We start from the raw sequence: 21,249 nt of genomic DNA, 5'->3' as shown, positions 1-21,249 counted from the left end.
ACCACATCTCATATTTAAGTTAATTTATTCTGCTGTGGGGTGTATTTAGATGGATTAAGCAAAATGTCTATGTTAACGTTCTATACGATATTTAATGCTCCTCAGAGTGATTATTATTGTGTGTTATTATCATTATTATGTCGTCTTCAAGACTAATAAGATACACTTAGTGATTTTAATGTGTACCTGCATGCCAGCACAGTGTGTAAGTTTACTTAGGCACAGGTACACATAAGTATCAGTTATAATAATAATGTAGGTATGTAGTCCGCCTGGGCTACGTAGCTACACGATACTTAACCCTTTGACTGTTTCAGGCCCCTTTCTGAAACTGTCATTCTATGTCGCTAAATTTTTGAAAAAAAAAATTATTTTTTCTTGTGAAATGATAGAGAATCTTTTCCCGATGGTAATGACACCAAAAGTTCGAAATTTGGTCGAAAACTCATGGAATTACACTCCCGCAAAGTTAGCGGTCTCGGCGATATATGCGTATCGGCGATTTCGCCGACTTTGAGCCCTATTTTCAGCCAATTCCTTTGTGCCAGTTGACCAAACTCATAGCTATTTCTTTAGAACTCCATTTTATCTATCAGCTGAGTACAAGAAACCTCCCATTTACCAATTTGGACTACCCAATATTGTGGTCAGAAATTAGCAATTTGGCCAATTTCATGCAAACTAAAAAAGATGCCAATTTCAAAATAGGGTCCAGAATAAACAAGGTAGACATTCTTGGCACTAAAATAACATATCCTCTGTTCATTAGTCACATCTCTAGGCCCCTCTTATATTATTATTGCTTTCTATTTTGATTTTTTATTCATACAAAAAAATACAAAATTTACTGTTATGCAGACTACTGCATTATTGTAAAAATGGTATAAATAATATCAGTGCACTAGTGAAAGAATATTAGACTCCCCAGTTGACGGGTATCGGACGTGTGGTGTGATTTGTTTACTCCTGAATATTGGTAAAAATCAAACATTTCCGCTACTTTGAGCTCAGTTTCAAGGACGTTTTCATCTTCAAAGTAATGAAAATCATCTCTATTTCTGTAATATGTTTTCCATTTTATCACCTAAGACCATGAAAACGCAAATACATTGATAAATACTATACGAAAATACACCTCAAAGTCGGCGTTTTAATCCAAAAAAATGATCAGTTTTTTTTTTCTCATTTTGCACTGTGTGCTGCAGAATTTTTTTTATGTGGTGCACACTGACCACACAGACCCATTCTCTCACATGTGGGCCTACCAGCTTTCTTCCGCTTGATTTGAAGCCGCTAGAATTATTGAGTATATATACGTCTGAAACACTGGCTCGTAAGATGTATATATATGACCAAAACAGTCAAAGGGTTAATGTGGCCCAGAGCCATATTATTACCATCAGTATATCATGTTCACTGAGTTTAATCATTTATAACAACTACCTTTAGATGCCATCATAAATAAAGGGAGAAGTAATGAATAATTCATGCCGAGAATTGTAAACAAAAGCGTTGTGTATTAAGGGGAGTGACGTAATGTTTTCCCTCCACCCGGCTACCACACCTCCATAGTATATAAACATAAAATGTTTGTATGCTATGTAACGTCTTTCTTATATAATTTTGAAGAAAATATTATAGATGGATTAATGAAATTGTCTATATTAACGTAAAATAAGACATTTAATGTGCCCAAGAGTGATTATTATTAGTACAGTATTACGTAATGTTTTCCTTCCGCCCAGCAACCACACCTCCATAGCATATAAACAGTATGTTTATATGCTATGTAACATGTTTCTTATATAATTTTGAAGAAAATGTGGATGGATTAATAAAAATGTCTATATTGACGTAAAATTAGACATTTATTGTGCTCAAGAGTGATTATTATTACTTAATAGAGAGATGGGCTAACGGAGAATGTAAACAAACTGGGTGGCGTGCGCCGTATTTGAAAGACCGCTTGCCGTACAGAAAGTTTTGGTCATAATTTGAGATCGCCATATTAGCGGAACACTGTATGGTGAAACGCCGAAAAGCGGGGCTCTACTGTATGGCAAAAAAAAAAAGAGAGAATATTAAAGTTGCTGATGAATCTAAGCTAGTAAAAAAAAAAAAGGCAGAGAAATTATCATAGAGATGGAAAGGCTGTTGTTATTGTGGATAAAGAAAGAAGCAGATGAAGGTAAATAGTTTGCCTGCAAGTTATATCTGATAGTGTGCACGTTCAAGATATAGGAAAAGTAGCACTTTTGAGATCTGGAATGATTTGTCATAAAATTATGTGTTTTAGGGTTTGAGTTATGATAGCTTGAAGGTACAATACATCTTCTGGAATGGATTAATATTTTAACTCGAGAAACCACTGTATCCACTTATTGCTGTTTTCCCTATGTTAATACAGTGGACCCTCACATACCGTTGGCATCACATAACGTTAAATCCGCATACCGATACATTTTATCACTAAAATTTTGCCTCACATACCGCTGAAAAACTCGCTCAACGCTGTTCGTCCGAGACGAGTCTAATGTGCGGCCTGAGCCAGCCTCACATGTTCCGCCGGTGGCATTGTTTACAAGCCAGCCTCCGCGGTAACATCCAAGCATACAATCGGAACATTTCGTATTATTACAGCGTTTTTGGTGATTTCATCTGCAAAATAAGTGACCATGGGCCCCAAGAAAGCTTCTAGTGCTAACCCTGTGGTGAAAAGGGTGAGAAATACTGTCATACCACAGTCAGCTGCTGCTGCGCCAAGGTCAGCTGTTGCTGGATCAGTCAGCTGCTGCTGCACCACGATCAGCTGTTGCTGGGCTAGTCAGCTGTTGCTGGATCAGTCAGCTGCTGCTGCACCACAATCAGCTGTTGCTGGACCAGTCAGCTGTTGCTGGATCAGTCAGCTGCTGCTGCACCACGATCAGCTGTTGCTGGACCAGTCGGCTGTTGCTGGATCAGTCAGCTGCTGCTGCACCATGATCAGCTGTTGCTGGACCAGTCAGCTGTTGCTGGATCAGTCAGTTGCTGCTGCACCACGATCAGCTGTTGCTGGATCAGTCAGCTGCTGCTGCACCACGATCAGCTGTTGCTGGACCAGTCAGCTGTTGCTGGATCAGTCAGCTGCTGCTGCACCACGATCAGCTGTTGCTGGATCAGTCAGCTGCTGCTACACCACAATCAGCTGTTGCTGGACCAGTCAGCTGTTGCTGGATCAGTCAGTTGCTGCTGCACCACGATCAGCTGTTGCTGGACCAGTCAGCTGTTGCTGGATCAGTCAGCTGCTGCTGGACCAGTCAGCTGTTGCTGGACCAGTCAGCTGTTGCTGGATCAGTCAGCTGCTGCTGCACCACGGTCAGCTGCTGTTGCACCACCATCAGCTGTTTCTGAACATGACTCGTCCCGAATCTGTCCCGAACCTGTCCCGAACCTGTCCGTCCAGCCTGAACGCCTGCCTTGCTGTCATTGTTTACAAGCCAGGGTGGCTGGTTGCATGCATACATTCGATACATTTTGTATTATTCCATTATTTATAGTGCTTGTAACTGCTAAATAAGCCACCATGGGCCCAAAGAAAGCTTCTAGTGCCAACCCTGTGGTAAAAAGGGCGATAAATACTATCGTACTACAGTCAGCTGCTGCTGCACCACGGTCAGCTGTTATTGGACCAGTCAGCTGTTGCTGCACCACGGTCGGCTGTTATTGGACCAGTCAGCTGATGCTGCACCACGGTCAGCTGTTATTGGACCAGTTAGCTGTTGCTGCACCACAGCTGCTGCTGCACCACAGCTGCTGCTGCTGCACCATGGTCAGCTGTTGCTGCACCATGGTCAGCTGTTGCTGCACCATGGTCAGCTGTTGCTGCACCACAGCTGCTGCTGCACCATGGTCAGCTGTTGCTGCACCATGGTCAGCTGTTGCTGCACCACAGCTGCTGCTGCACCATGGTCAGCTGTTGCTGCACCACAGCTGCTGCTGCACCATGGGCAGCTGTTGCTGCACCACAGCTGCTGCTGCACCATGGTCAGCTGTTGCTGCACCACAGCTGCTGCTGCACCATGGTCAGCTGTTGCTGCACCACAGCTGCTGCTGCACCATGGTCAGCTGTTGCTGCACCACAGTCAGCTGTTGTTGCTGCACCACCATCAGCTGTATTACTCGAAGATGTGGAGAGAGTGTTGTTGGTGTGGCTTAACGTGAAACAATTACCGAGAAACGATTAACCCCGGAGGGTTTGCCCCCCCTGGATATCCCAAGAAAGTCGGTGCATCATCGAGGACTAACTTATTTTCATTGTGGTCCTTAATCTTGTCCCCCAGGATGTGACCCACAACAGTCAACTAACACCCAGGTGAACAGGAAAAAATGCCTGGAACTATTGCTCATATTGGTGAGGTTAGTGGGGAGGATGTGGAAGAGTTGGTGGAGGAGGACAGTGAAGAACTAACCACTGATGAGCTGCTAGATCATTTTCAACAGCAAGAGGCCAGACCTGAGGAAACTGCTCCAGAGGAGGGGAGAGAGAAATTGAGGAAGTTGCCTACTTCAAAGATTAAGGAAATGTGTGCAATGTGGCTTAAAGTGCAAACCTTTATGGATGAAAATCACCCTCACACAGCTATTGCAAGCTGTGCTGGTGGCTATTACACTGACAATGTTGTGAAACACTTTAGGAAAGTCATAAAGGAACTAGAGGTACAGGCCTCTCTGGGCAGATATGTTGTGCGACAGAAGTTCAGTGACTCTCGAGCTGGTCCTAGTGGCATTAAAAGAAGAAGGGAAGTAACCCCGGAAAAGGACTTGACACCTCAAGTCCTAATGGAAGGGGATTCCCCTTCTAAACACTAAGACCATCCACACTCTCCCCTCCTCCCATCCCATCAGTCATCACCAGATCTTCAATAAAGGTAAGTGTCATGTAACTGTGCATGTCTTCTTCAGTTTGTGTGTATTAAAATTAATATTTCATGTGGTAAATTTTTTTTTTTTCATACTTTTGGGTGTCTTGCACGGATTAATTTGATTTCCATTATTTCTTATGGGGAAAATTAATTCGCATAATGATAATTTCGCATAACATTGAGCTCTCAGGAACGGATTAATAGCGCTATGCGAGGGTCCACTGTAGTTCTTAATACAATAAGGCCCCACTTTACAGCATTACAACATGAAGCAGCAGTGGCAGACCTTGTATCTTGAAAACAACCTTGTTGTACCCTGGTAGCAACCTTGTACCCTGGTAGCAACCTTGTACCCTGGTAGTAACTTTGTTGTACCCTGGTAACAACCTTGTTGTACCCTATACTATAAGTGAGTTTCCGAATGCCACCATGAAATAGCAGTATGGATCAAAACAATGCTCAGGCCACTCCACTCGCGGTGGAGGGAATTCTCATGTTTTCCTTACATTTCGTGCAGTTATTTTGCAAAATTTCTTGTTTCTAACCATGTGTCCTAAGAAAGCAAGTGCAGAGGACAGTGGTGAGAAGTAAAAGAGGATGATTTCCATTGCTTTAAAGCAGAAAATCATAGATAAACAAACTAGATGGAGGGTTAAGGACAGTACTAGTGTACCACTTCTACAATATGTACAATATTAAAGCAGGAGGAGTCAGTGACAAAGTGTAGCATTAAGAGTGTAGCAATTAAGTGTAGCATTAAGAGTTATCCTAGGTTCTCTACACATGTAGTGGCGGCCTTATAAACCTCAACAACAACAATGGCCGCTGTCACCACCACTAGCCACATACTTAATGACATGTATTTTATTCATTGTAGTGTATATATCATGTTTCTATGTTATTAATATTGTTTATTATGTCATATTAGATGAATTTTGATGGATAAATAAGCTGTAGAGTTGATATTAGGGAAATTATTGAAGTATTTTGTCGTGCCTGGAATTCCACTGAAACATTAATTGCATTTCAGTTAATTTAAATGAGGAAAATTGACTCTGCAAACGAGCAACTCCAGATGTAAGCAAGGTCACGGAACGGATTAAACTCGTGAGTGGAGGTTCCACTGTACTCGGATAATTATACTTATGTGTACCTGTACCTAAGTAAACTTACACACTGTGCTGGCATGCAGGTACACATTAAAATCACTAAAAGTGTCCTATTAGTCTTGAAGATGCCATATTAATAATAATAATAACACACAATAATAATCACTGAAGCTCATTAAATGTCATATAAAACATTAATATAGACATTTCGTTTAATCCATCTATGATATTTTTTCAAAATTATATAATAAACACGCTATGTAACATATAAACATGATAAATATACCCACAGTAGAATATATTAACATAAATATGAGATGTTTTTCTAGTCGGCTTGCAGGAGTGAACTAAAGCCATACGCGTTTGACTGGTTTGTTTATATAACTCGCATCTGTCCTCTCTCATGTGCTCATTCTCTCTCTCTCTCTCTCTCCTTTATTCAGCTCTCACCCTGCATTAAGACTGCAAATATTTTAAGGTAAGTAATGAGTGTACTGTATATGCATTCTATTGTTCTAGGGCGCTTTAAATGCCTAGTATATAACGTGTGGGTGGGGTGGCCAGATGGGGTTAGGTACCTACCCTACTATTCACCTTGCACCCTGTACACCCTGTATTAAGACTGTTAAGACTACAAATATTTTAAGGTCAATAGTGAGCGTACGCTATGTGCATTTTATCGCTCTAGAGCCTGTCTGGCCACCATACCTACCACACCTAACTTCTTGCAATAAACATTACTCAGTTCTCACCCTACATTAAGACTACAAATATTTTGAGGTAAATAATGCCTGTACTGTGTGTGTATTTTACTTTTTATGTTTTTTAATGCCTTGTTCTGTTGCTAACTTAATATATGTTAGTGTAAACTTATTATCTGACATTTATAAATGGAAACAAATGGCGTTCCTGCTTTCTGGCGATGTCCGCTTTCCAGCAGTAGCCTGGAACCTAATCTGCTGTATAAGTGGGGCCCTACTGTACATTAATACTACCTTAACAATTTTTTTGTCTACCACACAGGTTGTCTCTCACCAAGTTAGGGTAATCCATAAAAAGAAATATTCACCATCATTCATTCAATAGCTGTCTTACCAGGAGTGAACTGACATGATTTAACCCTTTGACTGTCGCGGCCGTGTATATACGTCTTACGAGGTACCGTGTTTGACGTATATATACTCATAAATTCTGGCGGCTTCAAATCAAGGAGGAGAAAGCTGGTAGGCCCACATGTGAGAGAATGGGTCTGTGTGGTCAGTGTGCACCATATAAAAAAAATCCTGGAGCACGCAGTGCATAATGAGAAAAAAAAAACTCTGACTGTTTTTTTTTTAATTAAAATGCCGACTTTGTGGTCTATTTTCATATAGTATCATATAGTATCATATTTAGTTTGCGTGAAATTGGCCAAATTGCCAATTTCTGACCACAATATTGGGTAGTCCAAATTGGTAAATGGGAGGTTTCTTGTACTCAGCTGATAGATAAAATGGAGTTCTAAAGAAATAGCTATGAGTTTGGTCAACTGGAACAACGGAATTGGCTGAAAATAGGGCTCAAAGTCGGCGAAATCGCCGATACGCATATGTCGCCGAGACCGCTAACTTCGCGGGAGCGTAATTCCATGAGTTTTCGACCAAATTTCGAACTTTTGGTGTCATTACCATCAGGAAAAGATTATCATTTCATAAGAAAAAATAATTGTTTTTTTTTTTAAATTTAGCGGCATAGAATGACAGTTTCAGAAAGGGGCCTGAAACAGTCAAAGGGTTAAATGTCGCCGAGGTCACTAAGTTTGTGAGAGCATAATACCATCAGTTTCTCATCAAATTTTGTTCTTTTTGTGTCATAACAATTAGGAAAAGATTCTCTATCATTTCATAAGAAAAAATAAAAAAAAATTTTTTTTTTGGAAATTTTGCGGCACCAGGAGACACCTCAGGATTTGGGGTTGCGACAGTCAAGGGGTTAAATTGTTCCAAGTACACAGAAATATTGGGAAGAGGGGTGGGGTGGCACTGTATGTCCAAGATCGCTTGAACTGTTGCATAAAAATGGGTATAAAGTCTGAAATAACACATACAGAGTCTGTCTGGATAGAATTTTTGTAGGGGTTATGAGCTCGGTCATGGAACGATTTAAACTCGTAAGTCAAGGTACCACTGTATGCTCATACAAGCTTGCTGGATGCTGAAACCCCTAGCAATCAAAACCTTAAACTCCCTCCTGCTAACCCTTCCTGGGATGACCCTGATCCCTCCTTTCCTCCACCCCTGATTTATACACCTTCCTGGTCCTATATTTGTACATCCTCTCAAAATGCCCAAACCATTTCAACATTTCCTCCTCAGCCCTCTAATTATACCTTTGGTAGTCTCACATCATTGACTTTCTACACTCTGAGTTCTCTGCATAATATTCAAACATTACATCTCTACCATTTTCAACCTCCTGACTAACATTTAAATCCCTTGCTTCACACCCATGTAAAAGTGTTGGTACCATTATACTTGCTTATGTTCCCTCCCCATTTTTTTTTTTTTTTTTTTGGCCTCCATATTAGTTTTTTTTATTTTATTTTCAATGATGCCTCATCACCACCTATCTTTTAACCCCTGTCTGTTTTATGGCTCACTTTATTATTCATATACCCATCTAATACCAACTGTCTACTTTCACATCCTTCTTGCTCTCTCCCTCCACCCTGATATCCAGTCTTTCACTGCCTAGGCTTCTTTTTATTCTCATAACAGTGTTCTTTCCTCTGTAAAATTTTAATTTCCTTTAATATACCCCTCAAAAAATTAATTTGCTAAGCTTTTAATTGTTCCTTCAGAATCTTCCATAGAACTGTCAATGGCAAAGAGTTACTGTGACAACTCCAGCTTTATATCAGATCCATTATCCTTCAGTCCCATGCTTCTTTTCAACACCCCAAAATTCACTTCTTTTATAAACCATTCTGGAATTATATGAAATAACAATGATGACATCATGCATCCCCTTTCTTCTATTTAACTTACCCAGAACCTCATTATCTTCCACTTTTATTGAGTTCATAATTTCTCATCATTAAATTATGTAATGTGCATTGAGTACCTACATAGCTTTCTTGCTACTGCTGACCCATATTTACTAAGTGTGCATAGTCATGAAGTTACATTTAAAAGGATGGTGGCACAGTGCCCAGTACTTGCACAGTTGTTTGGCTATCGTAATATGAGTAATTTCACAATATCAGATGTATTGAAGTTTGGCTATATAAGTTTACTGTAATAGATTTTATGTAAGCTATACACTGTAAAGATAGGAAACTTCAGTCATATATTTACAGGTTTATCATTTAATATTTATTATTCTGTAATGGAATGTTGTATAGAATTTAAAAAAATGTAATGAGTAAGATATTTATAAATTAAAATAATAAAAATGTATAAACTTAAAGTGGGATCCAAGTTCAGTTGTGCAACATGTTAATACAGTGGTACCTCAGGATACGAATAGCTCAAAACTCGAACAGTTATGTAAGTGTATTTTTGGGGGTCTGAAATGGATTAATCTGATTTACATTATTCCTTATGGGAACAAATTCGTTCAGTATCAGCACTCGAATTGCCTTCTGGAACGAAAAAAATTCATATCCCGAGGTACCACTGTAGTATTAAGTTAAATTTGAAATTTTAATGCGCTTTTACTTAGTATAATTTGAGTTTCATCCTAAGTATTAGCAAATGATCTGATTTTAAGAGACTTTGTGAGGACTTCTACGATCAGATCAGGTTTGAGGCAGTGTTTCACTCTATGTTGATTTTTTATCAAGTCATGACTTGATAAAACTCTGCACAGAGCAAGACTTTGTCCCACTAAAATTATGTTCTGCAGCATGCATCTTTTCTTCACTACTGTCGGCAGGATGCTGTTTGGATGTAGCTTAGCAGTTCTTACCACTGTTATAATTTAGCATGTTTTTATTTTCAGATGCATCTCAAGGAAATACTCAAAGAAGTGTGTGATTATAATGTCAAGAACCCACACAAGAACATGTGGGAGCTCAAACCTGAGTACCGCCACTACAAGAGTGAAGAAGCTGTGGTGGATGATCCACCTAGTGATTAAGTTCATTAATCTCTATAAAATTTTGCAGATTTACAAATTAAACGTGTCAAAAGAAATATCAGTGAAAGATCTGCCACGTGATTAGGTTTTTAATTTATTGTCAGTGTTTTCCTAATTTTTGCTGTTATTCTGTCATATTTGTTACTGTGGTAACTATAAGCTTCACAACAAGCTCACAAATTGAAACTTAGTTTTGCCAGTACAAGAGAAGGAACCACTTTACAAGATCCACTTTGTGTTTAGGTTCTTACTGTGTTCGACTTTTTATCAAAATGTTTGCTGTATTTCTTTGGAAACTATAAACTACAAAACCCTCATCCTATTTTCACATCTAATTTGTGGGCTTCCAATTTGTTCTAGCCGTGGTACAAATGCATCAAACACAAATGTGTTTTACAGTTAGCTGTATAAATTTCCTCTAAATAGTGCATTTTTTTTTTGTAAATGGGATTGAAAATTTTCATCTGAAATTGAACAGCATGTGGTAGGGCCTTTATAGAAAGTACTGTTAAATTTTCGATGCATTTTCTCAGTCACATTTATAAAAAATTTAACTATGTAGAGGAGCTTTATAAAAGGACTGAATGTATTAACTAGCCATGAAAGAAATGGACATGAATGCATTTACTTAGGAAATCTTTATCAAGGACTTTTTGGTGCTTAAAGTGATCGACGTCCAAGGACAAACTCCAGTTGTAAGTGAATGCATTCATGTTCATATTTCTTCAAGCAGTAGCAGAAAGTGAAATTGTTACAATTAAATCCACATTCCCATTAACTCCTTTTATGTAACTAAAGAGGTATATTTAAAAAAAAAATTTACTGGAGATTACGTTTTCTTTTTCTTTTTGAACTTTGAATGGTACCTGAAAATGCAAATACAGTAACATCAAAAGCTTTTTCACAAAGTGAATTTTATTAGGACCTATACTTTTATTAAAAATATATTTTCCAAAATAAAATGCGTTTTTCTTTCTTGGTTATTTCATATTATTACTGTAGGAGCTAAATTTACTCAGAATTTCATGACCACATTGAAAATTTTTTTTACTGTTGACACTAAGCAGTTTAAAGCAGTCATATTGTACCCTTTAGTTATTATTATTTTTTAAGAGAAGTTTTAAATCCTTAGGGGTCATACAGCACCTAGGGAATGGAAGGCAATCAAGTTTGATCCAAGGAAGGGGAAAACAAGTCTAAAGTCCTGCCAAGACCCCCTCACCAGCATTCAAGAACCTCCTCTGAGAGGTTTATATTGTATTGGTTTGATGTTGAACTCTTGAATAAGGAATTGGAGCTACTGTCCACTTCCTTGGATCAAACCTAGTTACCACTTATGCCCCGACACTGAATAAAAGCTGCAGTTTAGCACTTTTGAAATATAATTATAATAATAATAATAATAAAATCTCTCCTGTGCTCTCTCTTCTGTGCCTTTCTTTTCTATCATTGTATTTACTTACAATTTCCATGCTCATAAATCTGTCTATGCTTTCAGGAGACATACTTTCATGCTGGTGAAAGGGTCGATCCAAAGAATTAGATTTATCTTTCCCTTGGATCAAAATTGAATGTCTCTCATTCCCCAAACATTATGGCACCTATGATTTTAGCACTGTCTTTTATAAAAAATTTTATGATGACCCTGCCTTTTCATTCTTTTCCTTTTTTTCTCTGCATTCCCTCCTGCCCTCTTAAATTTGTACTCTACTTGACAAATAGTCTCCTTCTCTCTTATCACTCTTATTTCATTTTTTAACCATCTTTATTCTTTTGAACTTCATGCTTGTATTTTTTTCTTTTAAACCCATGTGGGTTTAACACATACTTTTGCTTTTATTTTATATTAACACATTGGCCATTTCCCACCAAGGCAGGGTGGCCCGAAAAAGAAAACCTTTCATCATCATTCACCCTACCACTGTCTTGCTAGAGGCATGCTTACACTACAGTTATAAAATTGCAACATTAACACCCCCTCCTTCATAGTGCTGGCACTAATTCCCATCTCCAGGAGTCAAGTCTGGCCTGCTGGTTTCCCTGAGTCCCTTCATAAATGTTACCTTATTTACACTCCAACAGCATGTCAAGTCCTAACAACCAATTGTCTCCATTTGCTCCTAACATGCTCACAGATGTTTGCTGGAAGTCCAAGCCCCTCACACACAAAACCTCCTTTACTTCTTCCCTCCAACCTTTCCTAGGCTGACGCCTACCCCACCTTCCCTCCACTGCACTCTCGAAGTCATCCTGTTTTGTTCCATCCTCTCTGCATGTCCAAACCATCTCAACCCCTCCTTGGCCCTATAGATAATAGTTTTGGTAATCCTGCACCTCCTCCTAATCTCCAAACTATGGATTCTCTCCATTATATTCACACCACACACACTGCCCTCAGACATGACATCTCCACTGCCTCCAGCCTTCTTGTTGCAACATTCACCACCATGTTTCACACCCATACAAGAGCGTTAGTATAACTATACTCTCATACATTCCCCTCTTTGCTTTCATGGATAAAGTTCTTTGTCTCCACAGACTCCTCAGTGCACCACTCACTGTTTTCCTCTCATCAATTCTATGATTCACCTCATCTTTCATAGACCCATCTGCTGATACATCCACTCCCAAATATCTGAATACATTCACCTCCTCCATACTCTCTCCCTTCAATCTGATATCCAATCTTTCATCACCTAACTTTTTTGTTATCCTCATCACATTATTTTTTCCTGTATTCACTTTTAATTTCCTTCTTTTACATACCCTACCAAACTCATCAACCAACCTCTGCAACTTCTCTTCAGAATCTCCCAGAAGCACAGTGTCATCAGCAAAGAGCAACTGTGACAACTCCCATTTTGTGTTAGATTCTTTATCTTTTAACCCCACACCTCTTGCCAACACCCAAGCATTCACTTCTCTTACAACTTCATCTGTAAATATATTGAACAACCATAGTGACATCACACATCCCTGTCTAAGGTCTACTTTTACTGGGAAATAATCTCCCTCTCGCCTACATACTCTAACCTGAGTCTCACTATCCTCGTAAAGACTTTTCACTGCTTTCAATAACCTACCTCCTATTCCATACATTTGGAACATATGCCACATATTCCCCCTATCCACCCTATCATACGTCTTTTCCAAATCCATAAATGCCACAAAAACCTCTTTTTTTTTTTTTCTTTTTTTTTTCAACAAGTCGGCCGCCTCCCACCGAGGCAGGGTGACCCAAAAAAGAAAGAAAATCCCCAAAAAGAAAATACTTTCATCATCATTCAACACTTTCACCACACTCGCACATTATCACTGTTTTTGCAGAGGTGCTCAGAATACAACAGTCTAGAAGCATACACATATAAAGATACACAACATATCCCTCCAAACTGCCAATATCCCAAACCCCTCCTTTAAAGTGCAGGCATTGTACTTCCCATTTCCAGGACTCAAGTCCGACTATATGAAAATAACCGGTTTCCCTGAATCCCTTCACTAAATATTACCCTGCTCACACTCCAACAGATCGTCAGGTCCCAAGTACCATTCGTCTCCATTCACTCCTATCTAACACGCTCACGCACGCTTGCTGGAAGTCCAAGCCCCTTACCCACAAAACCTCCTTTACCCCCTCTCTCCAACCCTTTCGAGAACGACCCCTACCCCGCCTTCCTTCCCCTATAGATTTATATGCTTTCCATGTCATTCTACTTTGATCCATTCTCTCTAAATGACCAAACCACCTCAACAACCCCTCCTCTGCCCTCTGACTAATACTTTTATTAACTCCACACCTTCTCCTAATTTCCACACTCCGAATTTTCTGCATAATATTTACACCACACATTGCCCTTAAACAGGACATCTCCACTGCCTCCAACCGTCTCCTCGCTGCTGCATTTACCACCCAAGCTTCACACCCATATAAGAGTGTTGGTACTACTATACTTTCATACATACCCTTCTTTGCCTCCATAGATAACGTTTTTTGACTCCACATATACCTCAACGCACCACTCACCTTTTTTCCCTCATCAATTCTTTACCCTTATCTAAATACTGTTCACCTATATGTTTCACTATAAATACTTGGTCTACACACCCCCTACCCTTCCTGAAGCCTCCTTGTTCATCTGCTATCCCGCTCTCCATCTTACTCTTAATTCTTTCAATAATAACTCTGCCGTACACTTTACTAGGTACAGTGGTACCCTGAGTTTCGTACAGCTCCCAACTCAAACAATTATGTAAGTGTATTATTTTAAGTGCTTTCGTAAGTGTATTTTTGGGGGTCTGAAATGGACTAATCTAATTTACATTATTCCTTATGGGAACAAATTCATTTAATAACGGCACTTAAACAGCCTTCTGGAACGAATTATGGCCAAAACTCGGGGTACCACTGTGTACACAACAGATTTCTTCTTTCAACAAACTGGCCATATCCCACTGAGGCAGGGTGACCCAAAAAGAAAAACAAAAGTTTCTCTTTTTAACTTTAGTAATGTATACAGGAGAATGGGTTACTAACCCCTTGCTCCTGGCATTTTAGTTGCTTCTTATGATATGCATTGCTTACTGAGAAAGAATTCTGTTCCACTTCCCCATGGAGATAAGAGGAAATAAACAAGAACAGAAACTAGTAAGAAAACAGAAGAAAACCCAGAGGGGTATGTATATACGTGCTTGTATATGCATATGTAGCATGACCTAAGTGTAATAGAAGCAACAAGATGTACCTGAAATCTTGCATGTTTATGAAACAGAAAAAAGGCACCATTTATCCTACCGTCATGTAAAACAATTTTACAGGCTTTCATTTTACACTCGACAGGATGGTAGTACCTCCCTGGGTGGTTGCTCAACAGACTTATTCCCCTATAATTGTTACATTCTCTTTTTTCCCCTTTGCCTTTATACAAAGAAACTATGCATGCTCTCTGCCAATCCCTAGGCACCTTACCCTCTTCCATACATTTATTAAATAGAAACACTAATCACTCCAAAACTATATCCCCACCTGTTTGTAACATTTCTATATTTATCCCATCAATCCTAGCTGCTTTACCCCCTTTCATTCTACCCACTTCCCCATGCACTTCCCCCACACTCACAACTGCTTTTTTCCTCACTCCTATAAGATGTTATTCCTTCTTGCTCTATATACACAAAATCAGAGCTTCTCTATCTTCATCAACATTTAACAATTCCTCAAAATATTCCCTCCATCTTCCTGATACCTCTAACTCTCTTTTTAATAACTCTCCTCTTCTATTTTTAAGTAACAAATCCATTCGTTCCCTAGGCTTTCTCAACTTATTAATCTCACTCCAAATTTTTTTCTTATTTTCAACAAAATTTGTTGATAACATCTCACCCACTCTCTCATTTGCTATCTTTTACATTGCTTCACCATTCACTTAACCTTTCTTTTTCTCTCCATATACTCCTCCCTCCTTGCATCACTTCTACTTTGTAAAAGTCTCTCATATGCTAACTTTTTCTCTCTTACTACTCTCATTACATCATCATTCCACCAATCGCTCTTCTTCCCTCCTGCACCCACTTTCCTGTAACCACAAACTTCTGCTGAACACTCTAACACTATATTCTTAAACTTAACCCATACATCTACCACATTGCCTATACTCACACTAGCCCATATGTTCTCCAACAGTTGTTTATGTCTTACCCTATCTGTCTCCCCCTGTAGTTTATAAACCTTCACCTCTCTCTCACTTGCTGCTTCCATTTCCCTTGTATCCCATCTACCTTTTACTCTCACTGTAGCTACAACTAAAAAGTGATCTGATGTATCTGTGGCCCTTCTGTAAACATATACATCCTGAAGTCTACCCAACAGTCTTTTATCTACCAATATGTAGTCCAACAAACTACTGTCATTATGCCCTATATCATATCTTGTATACTTATTTATCCTCTTTTTTCTTAAAATATGTGTTGCCAATAACCAAACCCCATTCTGTACAAAGTTCAATCAAATGCTCCCCATTATCATTTACACCTGGCACCCCAAACTTACCTACCACACCCTCTCTAAATGTTTCTCCTACTTTAGCATTTAGTTCCCGTGCCACAATTACTCTCTCTCTTGGCTCAAAACGTCCTACACACTTGCTTATAATAATAATTTAAAATAATAATTTACTTACCAGCTATTCAGTCTAGCTTTCTCACCTCCTATCTTTTATTAGTCTGCAAACCCATCTTCAGAATTAGACCTATAAATCGCTTGCCTCATTCTGATGTTTTGGGCAGATAGGATGACACTCCATACCATTCTAGATTGACGCCAGTCCCCAGCTTGATGTACTGCTGCTCAGCTCACTTATCAGGAAAATGACTTATCAGGAGCATGGGTCCAGCCTTCCATGTTCTGAAAATGCAAACTGTAATCAAAAGAAAAAGAAAAACACACACACACACACACAAAAAAAAATTAATCTATAGCCTACCTTCTTGAAGAGGAGCCCAAAAACACCAAGATTTAAATTGTCTCCTTGAGGAACAGAAGACAAAGATGAATAATATTAGTAGTATCCTCAGAGATAAGGGGATTCTCCAAATTTCTATTCAGGAACACCAGCAGTTGATGATTGGCTGACGTCCACTTGAGCTGAACTCCCAGGTAGGTCTATGTGCACTGTTGCTGGTGTGAACCCAGTGTTAGTGAAGTTAATAGCCCATATATCATGTTGGACACAACTAATATACATCTGCCAGGTAACTTCTTAAATTCAAGTGTCAAGACAAATTCTGCTCTGCAATAAGTCTTCATGGATAATCACCACACAGTTAGGGCTGAAGTGAGACAAAAAAAAGCATGTTATAAGGCATAGTTATGGAAAGACAGCTGTTTTCCTGGTGCCCATGTTATCCAAAGCTGACCTTCAGATAACATTCCTGAAAATGTTGAGTAATAAAAAATGTGTGTACACTGAGGAATGTGTGGGTAAAATAGGGTTATGTTCCATGTTTTTGTATTGATGCAGTGATGTATTATATTTAATAAAATAGAGCTACAAAGATTTAATAAATACTACTAAGTCTGGCAGGCCAGACTTGAGTCCTGGAGATGGGAAGTACAGTGCCTGCACTCTGAAGAAGGGGTGTTAATGTTGCAGTTTAAAAACTGTAGTGTAAAGCACCCTTCTGGCAAGACAGTGATGGAGTGAATGATGGTGAAAGTTTTTCTTTTTTGGGCCACCCTGCCTTAGTGGGAATCGGCCACTGTGTTAATAAAAAAAAATATTTCCCTTAAATTGTGGTTGCTGATGCAAGTTGATTTTGATAGGAGTGGAGAGGGCTAGTTGCTCCCTACTGGGCTTAGGTGGAAGTTTGAGGATCATTAGCTGAGATAGAAGGTTATGGATTGTTTGTAAAGGTGCATGGTTGAAGCTCATGCACTGATCGTGATGGTTGTACTGGAGAACTAAAAAATTCTGTAATGTGTCTCAAGTCTCTCTTACCTTGCAGTACTGGATGGTAAGGCATCAGCTTCTCTAGACTCAAGTCAATGCTTCTAGGTTCGTCAGGTTCCTCTTCAGCACAAAATGTCTGCAACATTACCAGTAATGTGGAACTACTCACATAATAGCTGTAATCTTAACTTTTTTCTTCCAATTTTGCTTCCCTTTTGCATTTATACACTATCAGCTGGATTGTCAAAATTGCTTAAAATCACTCCAGTTGTACTAATTTTTATGTTACTCAAGAATAAACACTTAAAAACATGAAAACACCCCCTCACTCAAAATTTCTGGAAAGGGTCATATCAGCATCACATTTTATTACACACTTATTGTATTATTCAAATTTACCCGTGCTAAATTTAGAAAAATCCAAAATTGATATCAATTTTCTGACAAAATGCAGAAGAGCAAACTGTCATAAATAAGGTTTGGTTATTTGCTCAACCAAAAATTTAGACAGGCATGGAAACTTCCTGATGAGTAGGCAGACCATCAGAAAGGCTAGGCTGGTAAGCTAGCAAAACAAAAAAGGCAAGTACAGTGGACCCCCAGTTTACGATATTATTTCATTCCAGAAGTATTTTCAGGTGCCAGTGCTGACCGAATTTGTTCCCATAAGGAATATTGTGAATTAGATTAGTCCATTTCAAACCCCCAAACATACACATACAAACGCACTTACACAAATACACTTACATAATTGGTCGCAATGGGAGCTGATCGTAAACCGGGGGTCCACTGTATTTAGATGGGATGGCAATAGGCAGTGGTGGAGATTGTCTTTAAAGACTGCAGGATTCGATGTGCAACATCTAAATGGGATCAAGATTCGGACTTTGATGCTCTTCACTGAATGAGGCTGGAGCCTCTTCCCAGGTAATGTGATCTACGCTCTTCACTGTCCCCTTCTCTAGCTTCAATTCATAGTGAGGAGGAGGAGGAGAAGGGATGCATTGCTAGTTAATTCCTCCTTGTAGGTTCAGTGCTGAAGGGTCTCATTAAATTGTTTTTTTCACTTGCATCACAGTTAATGGCATTCTGGATGCTTAGCAAGCATGTGTTATTGAATGTTATCCACGAGTGGTGCATGGAGGAAGAGAGGTGAGATCAAAGGAAGAGATGATGGAAAGAGGAGGCCAACAGATATTCAGATGATGAAAAATTCAGTCTCTAAATTGACTGAATGTGACTATCACAATCAGAAATTTAAAAAAAAAATGGCTGACATGCTTCCAAATTGTTTTGCTAACGAGACGCAAGTATCAGACCAGGTTAGTCGGTGTCCATGGCCAACTGCAAGAAATGTTAAAATTGCAGGAGTTGATGAGTAAGACAAGGGAATCAATAGTTCTATAAAGGCCTGAATAAAGAAGAGATTGTGAGTAAAGACTTAGTAAAATTGAGATTATTGAGTAGACGTTCTGACAAGTTAGCTTCACCTTTAACCCGTAAGTTAATTGGAACAAGGCAAATGTTTTGTATTGGCAGAGGAAGAGACGAATGATCAAATACTGCCCAGTGTAAAGCAATAGCAAAGAACTACTGACCGATAGCACTAACATCCTATATCATAAAAATCTTTGAAAGGGTCCTAAGAAGCAAGATCGCCACCCATCTAGATACCCATCAGTTACAAAACCCAGGGCAACATGGGTTTTGAGCAGGTCGCTCCTGTCTGTCCCAACTACTGGATCACTACGACAAGGTCCTAGATGCACTAGAAGACAAAAAGAATGCAGATGTAATACATATGCAGACTTTGCAAAAGCCTTCGACAAGTGTGACCATGGCGTAATAGCGCACAAAATGCATGTTAAAGGAATAACAGGAAAAGTTCGTAGATGGATCTATAATTTCCTTAGAAACAGAACACAAAGAGTAGTAGTCAACAGAGTAAAGTCTCAGGCGGCTACGGTGAAAAGCTCTGTTCCACAAGGCACAGTACTCGCTCCCATCTTGTTTCTCATCCTCATATCTGACATAGACAACGATGTCAGCCACAGCACCGTGTATTCCTTTGCAGATGACACTCGAATCTTCATGACAGTGTCTTCCATTGCAGACACTGCAAGGCTCCAGGCAGACATCAACCAAATCTTTCAATAGGCTGCAGAAAACAATATGAAGTTCAACGATGAGAAATTTCAATTACTCCGATATGGCAAACATGAGGAAATTAAAACTTCATCAGTGTACAAAACAAATTCCTGCCACAAAATAAAGCGAAAAACCAATGTCAAAGACCTGGGAGTGATCATGTCGGAGGATCTCACCTTCAAGGACCATAACATTGTATCAATCGCATCTGCTAGAAAAATGACAGGATGGATAATGAAAACCTTCAAAACTAGGGATGCCAAGCCCACGATGACACTCTTCAGGTCGCTTGTTCTATCTAGGATGGAATATTGCTGCACACTAACAGCACCTTTCAAGGCAAGTGGAATTGCTGACCTAGAAAATGTACAGAGAACCTTCATGGTGCAAATAACGGAGATAAAACGCCTCAATTACTGGGAGCGCATGAAGTTCCTGAACCTGTACTCCCTGGAACGCATGCGGGAGAGACACATGATTATATACACCTGGAAAATCCTAGAGGGACTAGTACCAAACTTGCACACGAAAATCACTCACAACGAAAGCAAAATTACTAGGCAGACGATGCAACCAGGGCCGGATTACCGCATAGGCAAACTAGGCATTTGCCTAGGGCCCCGCGCATTTGGGGGCCCCGTGGTCCAAGGGGTTCAGGGGCTCATCCAAGACTGTGCACATGGTGCAAGTGCAAAGGGGTCCCTACCTAAAAAGTTCAAGTGTTTGGAGAGTAAAATTGATTTTTAAAAATTAATCAAAACAAAAATAAATAATGAAATAAAATAAAATAAAAATAAATAAACCAAACCATAGATGGCAACACTCAACACGCCTTTGTTTACATCAGAACAGCTGTGTTTTCCCGCTAATGGGTGAGTATGGGAGATTCCTCTCCAATTTTCTGTAGTAATTACACGTTATCTAGACTTGTACTGTGACAAATTAACTGAAGTGTTGTTGATAAATGTTTGTTTTCGCCTCTAAATGTTAAGGGAGGTACCTGATAGGGTTACTTGACCAGTAAAGACGCATGGACCAGTAAAGACGCATGGACCAGTAAAGACGCATTTTTGGTAAAAATACTATAAAGAAAAACCTAAAAACGCAAACTGACTTCCGTTTGTAGGTTTTAAAAGCACTTTGTCCTGTCTTTAAGTCTTTATCATTTCAATAACAGATCTCAATTGATTGATGTTCTTCATCACTTCCATCGCAAATGGTTAGTTTTCAAGTTGCGACGGAAGTGATGTAGAACATCAATTAATTTACTACATATTTTCCCAGAAACACATAAGCCACATCAGAAAATCGTTGGTTGGGTGAAACTGAAAATTGTCCCTGCATTCTTTAATTCTCATGTCCTTATCTATGGTGGTAGGCCATGCAAACACAATGATTAGTTTAGTTATGAAAATGGTAATATAAATACCATTGTGCATTGTTCTTGGACTCAGTATGATTTCTGTTTAAGTAAATTGGAGATCAAGGAGGATGAATTAGTAAAATATTCGTAGCCCAAATCACTAG

At 39.2% G+C, this 21,249-nt stretch overlaps 1 protein-coding gene across 1 annotated transcript in view; it reads left to right on the top strand.

Annotated features, from left to right (window-relative positions):
• Window positions 1-11,091, top strand: part of TfIIFbeta (transcription factor TFIIFbeta) — a 61,463-nt gene extending 50,372 nt beyond the window's left edge. Inside the window, exon 7 of the mRNA XM_070086637.1 lies at window positions 9,992-11,091. Coding sequence (XP_069942738.1) covers window positions 9,992-10,129 — 138 coding nt within the window. The 3' untranslated portion in view covers window positions 10,130-11,091. The remainder of the gene's footprint in view (window positions 1-9,991) is intronic.
• Window positions 11,092-21,249: the final 10,158 nt, after the last annotated feature.

This window comes from Cherax quadricarinatus, chromosome 19, assembly GCF_038502225.1.
Source record: "Cherax quadricarinatus isolate ZL_2023a chromosome 19, ASM3850222v1, whole genome shotgun sequence".
NCBI classification, from domain to species: domain Eukaryota; kingdom Metazoa; phylum Arthropoda; class Malacostraca; order Decapoda; family Parastacidae; genus Cherax; species Cherax quadricarinatus.
The sequence above is the reverse complement of the archived record's forward strand: the minus strand, read 5'-3'. Positions and strand labels throughout refer to the sequence as shown.